At 40.1% G+C, this 15,073-nt stretch overlaps 1 protein-coding gene across 1 annotated transcript in view; it reads right to left on the bottom strand.

The window, feature by feature from the left end:
- Positions 1-15,073, bottom strand: part of alk (ALK receptor tyrosine kinase) — a 241,592-nt gene that overhangs the window by 7,017 nt on the left and 219,502 nt on the right. The window contains exons 18-25 of the mRNA XM_037695394.1: positions 13,425-13,580; positions 12,816-12,929; positions 11,179-11,365; positions 9,099-9,189; positions 8,911-8,975; positions 8,699-8,828; positions 7,710-7,807; positions 2,857-2,949 (exon numbers count right to left, since the gene is read on the bottom strand). Coding sequence (XP_037551322.1) covers positions 2,857-2,949; positions 7,710-7,807; positions 8,699-8,828; positions 8,911-8,975; positions 9,099-9,189; positions 11,179-11,365; positions 12,816-12,929; positions 13,425-13,580 — 934 coding nt within the window. The remainder of the gene's footprint in view (positions 1-2,856; positions 2,950-7,709; positions 7,808-8,698; positions 8,829-8,910; positions 8,976-9,098; positions 9,190-11,178; positions 11,366-12,815; positions 12,930-13,424; positions 13,581-15,073) is intronic.

Raw genomic sequence — 15,073 nt, 5'->3', positions numbered from 1 at the left:
TATATAAAGACTGCATTTATTACAGTATGAATTCAGGTAAAAAAATAAAATAAAAATCATAATTTATTTTAACTCAGAGCTGCAGCTGTGGGTCTTCAGGGGACCAGTGAGCAGAAACGAGTATAGATGATGTGCAGTCAGCTAATATATACTTAAATTATTGGCAGGGGAAGTTACCCTTCAGGAAAAGTACACAAAATCACTGAAGCAGAAAAAACAATCACTAAGAGAGTGTGTTTACTGAGATTATCTAAGAGCTTCAGTATTTTATTTCATCCAACCCTTTAATCTAACTCTTGAAATAAATGGATGCAGTCAGAGATGGAGACGAGTCAACAGCTACATTTATGAGCCTTTAATTAAAGAGTTGAATTCTGTTTCCATCTTTTAAAGTTGCAAAAACAAGCTGCCACTGGGGGCTTAAAAAACTGATCAAAACAGCTAGAGAGTTTCTGTTTTCTGTACTTACACACTTTAGAGATTAAATATCGGTTAAAAAAAAATCAAGACTGATCGTTGAGTTTATGAAAATATTTGTTACTAAGTTGCTGATTAAAGAAGTTTTAAACACGTTTAGCTCAAATAGAAACGGTTCATATCTTTTTGTATAATGTTTGAGCAGAAGGGATGCTGGTGGGTTGAGGGAAGACAAAGTAGGAGATAAAAGCACAGAAAGGACTGAGCTGAGTGGAAAACACAAGATGGAAACATAAAGGAGACGAATGAGGCTGAAAATGTTGAGCTGCTCATCTTTAGTCTTTATGTTTCTGCACTCGTTTGGACCAGACAGAAGAAATGTAACCTGAAGCTGTGCTGTACACATACTGCTATTAGTTTGAAATAATTGGGCTAATTTATAAGAGAATTGGACTTTTTATTTTTTCTATTTTTTGTAATAAACTATGAAGTCACAGGCCCAGTTGACAGTCCATCATCTGCACTTCAGGGAGGAGGTCAGTTTTCATCTACTCATCTGTAGGTCATCAGATCCTTCCAGCCCGTCGTGTGCAGCCCAGGATTTTGTGTTTGCAACAATAAAAGCCAAAAGGTTCAACATTAACGCGCCTCAAAGTTTAAAGTCTGTGTGTGCACGACAGCGTTTAACTCAGGGGGGTTACGGTTTGACGCTGCTGCTCATCTGTTGCATCATCAAAAGAAAAGTCATTTATTAACAGGAATTAGATTATTTTTAGTTGTTCTTGTTTTAAAAATTGCCCACATGTGGATCCAAATAAAACAAGTATCAGAAATGTGTTTTTGAACCCTTCCTGTGGTTTGCTCATCTTTTTTTTTGTTTGCTCTTAATGTCTTTGAGGATGTGTTTTAAATTTGGTCATGAAGCTGCACACAGTTGATCGGAGGAGGACCTGGTGGACACTAGACAAGTCCAGATGATCATTAATAAAAGGTGGATGTGACCTCACTACTTGAGATAAAATACCCCCCAAAAAAAAACGTTTAACGGCTTTACAAGACAAAAACACTTTAAAAAAGTCTTAAAATGGGTGAAGCAGCAGCTTATACAGGGACAATAAAATGTGAGCAACACAACAGCAGCTAAAAATACATTTTTATTCTCCACACCCACAATTATAGTAAAATGTCTTAACATGTCTTTAATCGCGTCTAACAAATTTCATCGACGTTTGAAGGCTTTTTGACCATAAAGTCACAAGAACTCCATCGTGTTGAGTAAATTTGCGTGTAGATGATTTATGTAACACAAAACACCGGTGACTCCACCATGCGAACAGAAAAAGATGACATTAAACCTTCCTCCCTGGGACGCCTGTCTCCTGCGATCGCCTCAGAAACACGCGTGTCCCTCGTCACACAGAAAGGCAGTAAAAACATGTGGCATCATCTTAACAACCACCCTCCCTGTTAATATCAGAACACAGATGATAAAACCCTGAGTCCATATCTCCAGGCTGATATAAAACCAAAACAGCAGAAAAAAAACAAAACACCTGGATAAAAAAAAACAAAGATTTGCAATTAAATCAAGCATTCCTAATGTGTCTCCCCAGGGTTGTTGTGCAACAAAGTGACTTTGCCGTTGTGTGACTTTCCATCGAATGACTTAAAAACTGCGCTGGTGATGCGGCGGGGATGCTGTGACATATTTCCCCTTCTCTAATTCCTGAACAGATGAAAGGCTTCAAAGATGTCCCTGCTGGATTAGATTCATTTAAACGGTGTCACGTGAAACCGTGTTTGCTGTAATGTCAGAGAGACGAGACGCTGTTGGACTACAGATGAGCTCGTGTAGATTAAACAACGCGGCAGTAAAACAGCTGAACTTTGCCCAGTTTAAATCTCAGTGATACCTGCCATTACACTGTATGAGCCTGTAGCCAAACTGGTTGAATTGCAAAGAATAACGCATAATTATTATTTGTATTTTTGAAGAAACGTGACTTTCATATACTGAATATGTCAAGATACTGAACTAAAACTTGGTGTGGTAGTAGCTGAGACACAAACGCAACATGAAAAATGGAGATTTTATATTTGAGGTCTTTCCAATAAACTTCTGCCATTGCTTTTGCCAGAAATATACTCTTATATTACAAACATTTTTAAATTAGTTTTTATATATTATTTGGAAACTGTGTTGCAGATCATATTTGCTGACATTTAGCATCTTATATAATTATTAAAAAGTAAAACTTTACTCCAGGTTGTGTCGGTACATGGTGAAGTACAAGTTTGTCTTCACACAAACTCATCTACAGTCGATGTTTGCTGCAGAAGAGTCCTGGCCTGCGTTCACTCTCTGCTCTCAGCTTTAGTGTGAGCTTCTCTTCACCTGGCCTCACACTTTGAACCGAAACGTCCTCATCTGAGTTTTACCTGTAAATGTCTCGAGCCATCCCGAAGTCTCCGATCTTGGCCACCCGGCCCGATCCCTTGCAGGTCAGTAGGCAGTTTCGAGCTGCAATGTCCCTGAAAACAAACCAATAAAGCAACATATCATATCACTGTGCATACCCAGATTACTGCATTTACTGTATTTTTCATACATTAGCATATCCTGCAACTTATACACTGAAGCAATTTATGTATTTTCCCCCCTTATATGTATAATCCAATTTTTGTCTGAGATCTGATGATTTCATTCATTCTGACATGGAAAATATTGAACACTATTATTTTCAGCTGCTAGAGGGTCCTCGACTAATATGGCAAGCCAAGAGTCTCATTAATAGGTAAAAGTGTCTATTAATGAGACACTTGGCTTGCCATAGACGACCTTCTTCTCGCTCCAGAACTCCTGGAGCAAACTTCAAATCAGCTGCATTTCGCCGCGCTGCCCAGGTGAAATGCAGCTGATTTGATTTACCTGTCTAAATAAAGGTTGAATGAATTTATAAAGGAAAAGTTAAACTGAGACACACCTTTGCTATAATTTAAAGTAAACAAATAACTGTTTTAAAGTGTTAATCTTGTTAATTTCTTGTTAAAGTCCTCCTGTGCACGCTCCCACGGCTGCCATTTGGCAGACAATCGATTTTTGGCACAACACCAGCCCACATTTCCAGGTGGTCAGCGGTGACACATATCAGATGTGACTTATACGGCGAAGCAACTTGTACCACGGCAAGTACAGTAATTATGTGAAAACACAGTTTAGCAACTGCTCGCCTTTTGCCTCGTCTCTACAGAAATGTGCTTTTATTTTATATAAAGCTATACAGAAAATGCTCCACAGTGTTCTGAACAGAGCTGGAATAATAAAGTCTTACAGACTTAAGATTGGGTTGCACATTTTTATTCTATAAATTAAATGGATCTTCAAGGAGTTTGCGCCACAATCGTCTAAACTTAACTCGTTTAGAAGCACACGTCTCCTCATCGAGCACCAGAGAAGTGCACACAAGGTAAAATTAAGAAATAAAGCAGGATTTAAGAAGGAAACACGTGACGCTGAGTTCAAATTGGATCACGAGGCAGGAAACGAATGAACTTACAGCACAAGGTTGTCATTGTATAGAAACATTGTTTTGATGTCTGGCCTCCACAGTCTGATTAAACTAGATGAGAAATGACACAACGAGGATAAAAACACTGAATCCAGCGGAGCTTTATAAGGGAGCTGTTTCTATTCACTCCTGTGTGTCAGAACCTGTAATGATTCAGCTTCTGTCACTTCAACACGACTTTAAACACAATAATACGTAAATAATTCACCCTGAAAATGAGATCTAATTCACATGCACAAGATTGTTTCTCTTTAATAAAATGAGCCGTCAAAACTACTTATGGAGAAGCTTCTCATGGGTTTAATCACACGACAGGCTTTCCTGCTGACGAAGAAGCGATGCGGATATTCGATTCTGGGGCGTCTACGGTGCCTTCGAAAGATTAAATGATCTCCATCAACAAGCTGCTTTCACAGCTTTAATTTGACAGCGACTGAATCCATCAGCTTCATGTCTGACTGAGCATCTTGATGCTTTTCCTTCATGGTTTCTCTTACTGGACCTACCCAGCAGTTTTTATTTATCACCTTCAGGAAAGAAAGAACTGCTGCAGACATTTTATAGGGTAAGCATGTGGTGGTCGGGGGTCTTAAACTGGTGTTTTCTTTCTTTTGTTTTTTTTTTACAAGAAGCAGATGGACAAACAGGAAGCCAATGCAGCGAAGCTGTTTTTTTTACTTCAGCAACTATTATCTTCAACTTAAAAGTTCAAAAACGTCTAAAAAGAGGAGTTATTTACTGAACTTTTGAACTTTGGAGCAACAGTGCCAGGACAAAACAAGGCACTGATTTTTATTTTGGATTATTTTTAATTTTCAAGTGTTTTTCAGACTAAAAGAGACTTTAGTTTCGCATCAACTCATTGGAATGGCTTGCACTGTCAGCGTCCAGCTGAGACAGCCGATGGACACAAGACAACTTAGACAAAAGTAGCTGAACCTTCCTAAACCTGAATTCTCCACACAGCTCTCTTTGTTTTCACGTCTTTTCCTTTGTGCTTTGCTTTTAGCACAACTCCATCATCAGGGCTGACAAACACTGGCAACTTGAAAGTGCGAAAAAAATAAAGAGAATTTCTGTTGTGATCTCTTGAAATTTTGAGCGTTTGTGACCAAGAAACTAGCGAGCAGTAGCATTTTTGGTGTCAATTTTCAAAAAGCACATCTCCATGCTGAAGTATTCATTCATACCCATCTACTCACCACAGACTCATTTTCAGGTTGCTGTTGAACATACTGTATTGTTTTATATTATTAGTGTTTAGCGTATATCTTAGATCTTTTAGCATACAGTAGCCCTTCGCTACTTTGTGGTTCGTTTATCGCAGACTCGCTCTATTGCTGTTTTTCAAAATAAGATTGGACATGACACACAATCGGCATGGAATTTTTATTTAAAATACATTATTTTAAATTATTTAGCATGTCCTGCGCCTTTGTGCAGCCCATGCTGCAGGTTAAACTTCCTCCTGCAGCTGATCAGCTGTTCTCTGGGTCGAGCATAGAAGTGGGCGTGGCCAAGAGTGCTTGCAGGTGGCTGAGCGCAGCAGAGGCAGGGAGCTGAAATCATGATATTCTGTGCTCTTTTAGAGCGTTTAGAGTTAGAAACATTATTTAGAATATTACAAGAGTGTGGGAAGGGTTTAAAACACCTTAATATCTATATATAAAAATACTAAAATAAACTAATACTACTGTACTTATACTACTTTTCCTACTTTGCTGTTCTTCACTTATCGCGGGGCTTCAGGGTACGGATCCCCCACGATAAACGAGGGACTACTGTATTGTTTAGCATATATCTTAGCTCCTTATACAATGTTTCATTTTATAATTTATATTTCTGCTATTTTTGGGTGTAACTGGGACCTTGAGTACACAAATTCATTCCAACTCATGTGCCACATGTGATGCGAATGACAATTAAGGAACTTGAACTTCTACTGAAGTGCACAGACTGCCATGTAAGCAGAGAACATAATTTCACTGCCCACATCGTACCTGCATCAGCCCACTTTGTACCACCCAGCCACCCCAGCGATTTTGATCTAATGTGTTGGACACACGTTTGAAATGAAGATGGGCAAATATTTTCTCTTTTGTGCAGGGGTCAAAATCCAACTCTAGTGTGCTAGGATTGACAAAAGCTACATTTAGAGAGGGTTAAGAAGAGTTCTAGATGCCCACAACAACTTGGATGATTGAGAGAAAGTTTGTAGCATTTTTTTTATTGAAACTGTAAAACTGCAAATGTCTGGAAATCTATAATCCCAGCAGCCACAGCCCAGTTTGATACTGCCCTGCTGCTTATGTTGCAACAATCCAGTTAGTAATTATAATCACACACATCGTAATGCCGTGAGACGTGTGTACGGTCACACACTGAACGACGTCGTGAGGAACACAGACGTAAAGGTGTTTGACTGAACGCTGTCATTTAGGCACAAGGACGAACCAGCTGATGTCTCGTATCTCAAAGAACTGTTGCCAGGTGCTGTTCTTACATCCAAGCAGTCATTGTGTAACGACTGAAGAGAATTCAAAGAAACCGTTCGCTTTTGCTTCTAGGCAAGGACGCGTTTTAAAATGCAGCAGCTGCAACGAGCCGAAGGCTGAAGGGAAGGGCACAGATATTGTTCACGCAGCACGGCGATACAAAGGCAGACCGTTATTAGACTGCATTTAACTGATCCGGCTCTGCAAAAATTATTTACAGTAAAACCTAAGTGCATTTGAAGACCCATTTCACTGCAGGCTGCAGCCCACTTTCAGAACACTGAACTCGCCTCCAGGTGGTTGCAAATGTGAGTGTCAAACCTTTAAGTAAAATAAAATAACCAAAAAGTCACACCGCACGATCCACCAGCCATTGAGCAGATATACCTCCAGAGGAACAGGCGAAGAAACACAAAAGCTAGAATAATTTCTTCTCAGACAGCATTAACCCTCCTGATTTAACTTAAGGATATCACAGCTCTTCATCCGAGCCTGTAATCCCAGAGAAAAAGCTGCATTTTCTAAAACCGGCTCCTTTCATTCTCCGCCCTTTAGTCAACCTCAAGTAAACACATCGCCATAAAACTAGAATAAGCTCCAAGGACGGCGTTGGATGCGGCTTTAATGCAGGTCTGAAGGCAGAAGATCAGGTTGTGTGGAATATTTTAAGTCTCCAATAGAGTCGGACATTAGACAGATTGACAGAGCTTTACTGTGGTACTTTGGGCCAAACGAGGTTTAATGGGCTCCGTTTGTCAGCGGCTAATACTGAAAAGACAAAAAAAAAGGCCCCGAGAAAGGCAGGTGGCTTTTTTATTGTCCTGCTACAAAACCAGCGTTGACCTCTGCTCCTTTTAAACTTAGTGTTTCTGAAAAACATTTGAGATTCAAGAAAGGAGATTTTGAAACTCCTTCACGTTTGTCCTCACATCCCCGCAGTAAATACAGATATGCTCTTTAACTTGTGGTTTGGAGATAGTGACCGTAAAAACACAAGCCGGCCGGCCCATCTGGCCTGCTCCACAGATAAACTTGTACTTTCTGCTTTCATACGAAAGACGTGAAGCGTGTGGAGTCCATATGTTCCTGCTGGACTGATGGCTCAGTCTGTGACTCTGATGAACAGATGAACGAGCACAACCGTGCATTGAATGCAACGCTTGTGTTTCATCTGCTGTGTTTACCTGACTCCTGAGGTTCATCCATTCATTCTACACGGCAAACGTACCTGTGTATGAACTGGTTCTCCTCTAAATACTGGCAGCCCTTAGCGATGTCTCTGGCTACGTTGAGGAGGTCCACCATGGTCAGGCTGGACGGCTGGTCCTGAGGCATCAGAACAGAAACATAAGATGATTCAACGTTTCTCAGTACGTCTGAAATTACTGATGGATTAGATATAAAACATCAGCATGAGATTTAAAGCGACTGTCCATCTGGTTGTAAATCAATTTTGAAGCATATTTTTTATGTTTTTTTAGAAGAAAACATGCACAAAACATTTTAATAGTTTTGCTAGCAGATGGTAAACAAGCCTACATTATGTTAGGCTTTATTAAAAAAAAAAAGTTGCTAACTGAGTGAAAAAAGAAACCGACATCTGGATATTTTGTGTTTCATTTGAGCTTGAAAGATGGAATTTCTGAGTTTCCAGCTTAAGAAAAATATACTGGATTTCCTTTAAATAAAACGTCTGTGTCTAATTAATGTCACTGTCAAAATCAAATAAAAGTAGTGGCAGAATTGTTTGTTCAGATGAGCCTGAATTGGACAAATTTTAACGCTTAAGACGTTCATACAATTAGAACACGTTCCTTCTGTGGGAACTGATTTACAGAGGGAGTTTCAATGTGTCCTGATGCCCTCCTAAAAAAAGTTCAACCAAGTGAACAGAAAACTATTTTCTTTTTCCTTTTTCCCAATGTTCCACTTCAAAATATCCTTAAAAGCTCTGAAAACCTTTAGCCACCTGTTATTCACCAACCAGCAGACGCAGTTTACGACTGTCTGGTGAAAATAATGGAGCGTTTAGCAGCTGAAGAGCCAGAGGAGAAAGAGTCCCTGAGGAGGCTCCATCAGCTGAACGAGCCGAGATGGTGTCTGATGTGTAAATGAGCAACTGTTTGCTATAACTTCAAAGCTGGTGTCACTAACGGAGAAACAAAGCTGTGTAAAATGCGTATTATTGCGAGGAACGAAGCGAGCGGGGAGTCTCACCAGCCGGGGTCGAGTCTCCCTCAAGAAGGTCTTGAGGTCTCCTCCAGCCATCAGCTCCAGCAGGATGAACCTGGGCATGGCCTGCAGGCTGACTCCGATGCAACGCACAATGTTCTGGTGGTTGAACTTACTGCAGGGTCACCAACAGCAGGAAAATAAGCATTAGAAATGGATTTCTTGGCTCTGTAATGATGAGCAGAAATGTGTTCTACCTGATAATTAGAGCCTCCATGAGGAAGTCCAGCTCATCTTGCTCAGAGCAAACTTCAGGTAGAGTCTGGAGTGAACAGAATATTACAGAAATTAATGCTCATGTGCTTTAACGGTGCGTTTTTAATACAAACGAAACCTTATTCAGTAAAACGCCCTTAAAGGTGAAGCTCAGGAGGTTCAGACTCACCTTTACAGCCACCTGCAATGGACTCGGTTCTCCTGGTATCCCCACAGCCAGACCTTCATAAACCTCTCCGAATGCACCGTGACCCAGACCTCTGCAGGCAAACACACACACTGTCATTAAACAGATACCCTGACATTTTAACCCTTAAAAAAATAAACAGGAATAAAACTCAAATTAAATTTTTTTAATAATAATCAGGGAAGAAAGTTATGAAACAAACAAGAACAAGAAGGACTTCTCATCACATTCTATCAAACCCCTGTTGTGAGGATTGACAGGGCAATCTGCATGTGTATCTAGCTTAGCTCAGCTTTATAACTCGAATCCCACACCCTGTACTTTGAATTGAGAAAGCTCCTCGGATGAGAAGTGAAACGTCTTCTGTTACAAATAAAGTCCAGTTGTTTTTGTCATGAACTTTTTTGAACTCATCTCAATCTATTGAAGAAATTTAGTTTGTCTTATGTTATTTATTAAATGTAGCATGTAGATGTTTACTGAAAATATTAGGAACAAAAATGATGAACTGGTGTGGTATAAACACAGAAAATTAGCATTAAAAACTGAAAATAATCCTCGTCTGCATCAGCTGAAGCACTGAGACTTTATTAAATTATTTTCTCACGCAGCAGTTCAAGGACTATTAAATTTAAATTGTTCAAGTTGATCCCAACAATTAGGCAAGTGGGTCTAATTTTTTTCCTACAATTTCTAATTCTAAACTACATATTTAAATTCCTAATGTTTAATAGATTTTTTAAGTGCTGTGTGTTGGTACACTGAGGTCAGCTCCTGACCAGACTCTTCATTAGCTCAAGTGAAAACACAAATTTAAGCAACTTTTAACCAATAAACAAGTTTCGTCCAAATCCAGTCTTTGAGGTCCGCTACCCTGCATGTTTTAGATGTTTCTCTGCTCCTGATTTAAACGGATGAATGACCTCAGTATAAAGTTTATTCTAGGCGAGCTGGACTGGGAAGCTCAGTCCTCACCTCCTTCTGCAGGTGTGCAGTGGAGAGCATCCTGTGCTCCAGCATCAACGTGTGGCATGGAGGCTGCACAGCTGCAGAAAGAAAAACTTTGCAGAGAGTGGTGAAGGCTGCACAGAAGTCTGTTGGAGTCAGCCTCCCCACCATCACAGACATCTACACCTCCAGATGCAGGAAGAGGGCCACCTGCATCATGAAGAACCCCACTCATCCAGCACACACTTTTTGCCCCGCTCCTCTCAGGCAGGAGGTTGCGGCACATTAAGTGTAGAACCAATAGACCAGGGGTGTCAAACTCACTTACAAAAGGGGGCCAAAATCAAACCTTTTTCAAACTAAGGGCCGATTTCAGAAACTACATTGCCTCAAATGAGATACTCGACATCTTTTCTTGGTCACAGGTTCCTCAACAAGAGTTTGACTGGTCTCATTTGATGTTCTCTGTTGTGCTTTCGACATCATAATCAAATATTACAGAAAAATTCGAGATAGAAGTATTTTGATTTCACATATCTTGGTGGCCAGATAAGATGTCAATGAGGGCCACATTTGGCCCCCGGGCCTTGAGTTTGACACATATACTGTAGACTGAGGAACAGCTTCTACCCTGAAGCTGTTAGACTCATGAATCCCATACCAGGAAAATCACTGTAATGTCAATTTAATTGGAGATTTGTTACTTTATCTATACTGCTGATTTCTTACCTATAAGCTGCTATATTTATACCAATATGCTCACAACAGACTCATGTTCAGGCTGCTGTTTAATACTCCATATTATAGTATATTATTATTTAGCATACAGTTGCTTTTTTAATAGTTTTTATTTTATACTTTATATTTTTGCTATTTTTGGGTGTAACTGGGACCTTGATTGCATAATTTAATTCCACCTCATGTACCACATGTGATGCGAATGACAAAGAACCATGAACCTTTATTAAACACATTTATTTAAATCAGGCCTGTCAGAACTGAGAAAACTTAACGAATCGATCATGAGGAACGCATCGTGTCAAATATTTGCACACATCTGCATCGGTGAGAGCAGCTTTAATGTTTTCAGCTCGGCACAGTCGACGTCTCTCACCTGGTGAGGGAAATGTTGCGTCGCGGTACCTCCTTCAGGTCGCTGACCGACGCCGTTTTGCCCGCGAAGCAATAGTTTGGGTTGTAGTCGGTCATGATGGTGGAGGCTCGCAGCTTGCTGAGCTTACAGTCTGGACTCTGCAGCTCCAGCTGAATGGACTGCAGCTCGGTGTGTTTACGTCGATACACTGGTGAGAAGAAAATGAAATCGTTTGATTCCCCCGCTGAGATATCCACTGTTCTAAAAAAAACCAAACACAAACCCTGAAACCTATCTTCTTGTAGAAAATTATTGCTCGCAGCCAGAGCGCACGGAGTAGAAAGCTGTTAAAAGTAATATTTCTCTAAAGACCAAGAACAACAATCACTGTGAAATTGAATTTTTCCATCTGTGAGATCTTGAACTTCATCGAACGTTCGGTTTCAGATGACATTTAGCACTTGAATCCGTCCCAAAAGATTCACATTAAACACAGAAACAAAAAGTACCAAGCATAAATAAACCATTTCACACCCTCCACCTCCTCAGTGTGGCTCATGAGCACGCGTCATGTAAGACAACATGCAGCTTTTTATATCTGTTGCACGCTCGACCCGGGCTGTAAACGTATTAGTCGTGTGGAGAATTATCTGTGTGTGTAGGGGAGTTGTTTATTTACAAAGTGCTGTCTAATGTATGAGCACAGTCAGCTCCCGGCTGAGCAGCTATCCATCACGAGCACGTTTCATTCTTCACACACTCGGTCCTCGTTTGTCTCCAGCACGTGTGAAGGTGGGAGTCTGAATATGAGCGGGAAGTGCGAGAGTGTGTGGGAGTGTGTGTGGAGGAGATGATGGCTCAGTGGCTGCATATGTCTGCCTGTTATTGTCTGAAAGCAGCAGGCAGACGAGTGCGTGCGCTGACCACAAGGCTCACTTTCTAATCAGAGAACAAACCGTTGAATGTCATCAATATAAAGTGTCATCGTCTCATCACAAGATCTTAATCTTTGTTTAAAAGTCTGGCATGAAAGGCGACGGGCGATGTGCAGTCCAGGCCCTTTACGATAAAAGCAAACATTTAAAAAGGTACCATAACTTCAACAACAAAGTCCATGCTCAATAACTTTGTAACTTAAAGCCAAAAAGGGAGAATATGTGTTCAACATAACGGTACTTCTTCCAGCTATCCAACTGTCAACAACGGTGTACCACAAGGCTCAGATTTAGGACCCACCCTCTTCACAATCTACATAAGTAATGTACGTCAATTCACAGTATTTTACATCGTTTTATAATGTAGCTGCTTTTTGTTTTGGTTTTACATCATTTATTTTTCATTTTATATTCTTTCATATGATTGTCCATTGCTGTCTGTACCTCATCTGTGTTCTTTGTCTAAAACAGGTCTCTCTTGTAAATGAGCCCTCGTGACTCAGTGAGTCTAACCTGAATACATAAAGGTAGAATGAATGATTGTGCTCATGTACATGTTTACATTCCAATATTCATATAGATATTCCGAACGTTTGCTTAAACTGACCAAAATGGGTTTTAAAGTAAGGTCCCTGACACTTCTCATCTATCACTATCATTTGCACCTCAGATTGGTCAGTGCTCTTCCAAGGTGTTGTTGGACCTCAGCTTGTGAGTACTTACTGATCATGACTCCGGACACGGCCAGCAGCAGGGCAGCGATGAGGGCCGAAGTCCCCACAGACAGACCCAGAGCCAGATGGGACAGAGACGGCTGTGGAGGCAGCAGGGACACGTCTGCGAGACAAAAGGAAACAACAGTTATCTCCCCTAGAGGAGCATTAACATTCATTTCGTCACGTAGATCCCCAACTTAATGAATGATGTGAAAGCGATGGCACAACAGAGCTCGGGAGCAGAGACAACGACTGCATGTAAATCCCCCTTCAGTGGTAAGTGGAGTGGGGGTGGGGGGGGGGGGTGTCTGGTTTCTCGTGTCTGAACAGAAGGAACAAATCTGCAAACCCAAAGCGATTGTACTGAAGCTGTGACCTTTTCTACCCTGGCATCGTTAATGAGATCAGATCTGCAGATCACACAGCAGGTCGAACAAAGACAGGGGGTTATTGAGATAGCATTGAGATGGTAACAACCCCGTTAGTTTGTTTCAAATTATAAAGTCTCAGTCATAATAATTGCTTTCAGAGTTCCAGACTTCTGTTGGTTCAGCTCACTTCCTGTATTTGTGTGACAGAGTGAGAAGAAACATGGCGTCAAAGTGAAATGTCCAACCTGAGGCGTTGATGCAGGACACTCCATCCGAGGCCAGGACGAGGTCTTCGTCGCAGTAACAGACAATGCCGTCTTTGCCCTCGTGGCACTCGCCGCTTTCGCAGTGGCTGCAGTTCTGAACTGGGCTGACGATCACCTCACCGTCTCCCTCCATGGCTGCAGACACACAAACACAAAGATGGAGAGGCTGTTCACACTTTTCTGGAAATATCTGGGGTCAGATCTGAATCCAAACTTCCGTTTGGTTACAGCCTATTGAGTTTAACACCATTTAAAGCAGTGGTCATCAACTGGCAGCAAACTGGCCCGCAAGAGCATTGCAATAAATAATCAATATCTTACCGATTGTAGATAACTTCTTGCATAACCTCAGTTTGCCAAGACTGAGTCTAATAAAATTTTTAAAAACATAAATTCCTGTCGGTTTTCATTAAATGGTTATTTTGGCAGAAATATGAATTTCCTGTCAGAAGTGACACCTGAATGTCGTAGAAGTGCTACATCTTACTAATGCTAATAATGTTTGTAAATAACCATAAACCGTGTTTGAATGGAATGCTATGTATTTTTGGAGGATGGGATGTTTTAAGATACACTTATCTTCTTTGCATTTGGACTGGTTTGTAAAATATTTATCCAAACTGAGACCAAAACTTTTTATAACTTTTACACAGATATCCACATGAAAATGCCTGAAATAGTCCTTTAACAGCTCCAGTATGGCTGTTTCCTGAACTGTTTAGTGAGAACTGAACTTTCATTAAAAAAAACCACAAAACAATAGATGTTTGATTAAAAGTATAAATGAGGCATGAAACTAAATAAACGAATATTGATTATGATCATTATGATCATAGCAGGGATTAGCTGAGCGAGCTGCTGTTGTGAAATGTTTTGTGTACTTTTACTGTTTGAGTACTCTGTTCAAATACATTCAGTATACCATCTTTATATATGAAGTAGCTCATACATGTGTTTCTTGTGTATGTTAATGTTCACATTTTCTATTTTTGTACTCTGTAACAGTATTTTCATGTGTTTTATTATAGAGTTTACCTTGCGGAGACACATTTATCCATTTTACTTTTTACTGTGTTTTTTGTTTGTTTGTTTGTAAGAAAACGATATGACTAAAGATTTCTACATGGCCTCATTTCTATTCTCATTTTAAACTGACTAATTATTTTTGGTGCATCAAGTTTCCTAATGCAGTGGTTCTCCAAGTGGGGTCCCTGGACCCCCGGTGGTCTATTCTGTTCAGTTTTAAGTAAATATTTTCATGTAATAATTTGAACAACTCATTATGTGGATATGTAAAGTTTTAAGCATTTTTTTTTTTTAAATACTGTTAATTTTCTCAAAACCGTCATTTTTGAAAGCTGAAATTAAACAAAATTTTAATCAAGTGTGTCTTGAATGAAAAATACCCCATGTTTAAAAGTATAAAAATTGCATTAACATTATTAAAGAACAGGTTTTAAGTATTTATGTTACACAAATATTTCCACTGCATTAAAGAGAGAAATTTAAGAAAATTATTTAATACGCATGAAAGTTATGAGGGGGTCCCTGAACCCAAAGTGTTTGAGAACCCCTGGCCCTGGTTTTCAGAGAAGCTGCTGAAAATGGAGGTTCGCTTGATCTTGACC

This window comes from Nematolebias whitei, chromosome 21 (assembly GCF_014905685.2).
Source record: "Nematolebias whitei isolate Nwh7 chromosome 21, NemWhi1, whole genome shotgun sequence".
Classification (NCBI taxonomy): domain Eukaryota; kingdom Metazoa; phylum Chordata; class Actinopteri; order Cyprinodontiformes; family Rivulidae; genus Nematolebias; species Nematolebias whitei.
Note: the sequence above shows the minus strand (reverse complement) of the source record. Positions and strands in the feature narration are given on the sequence as shown.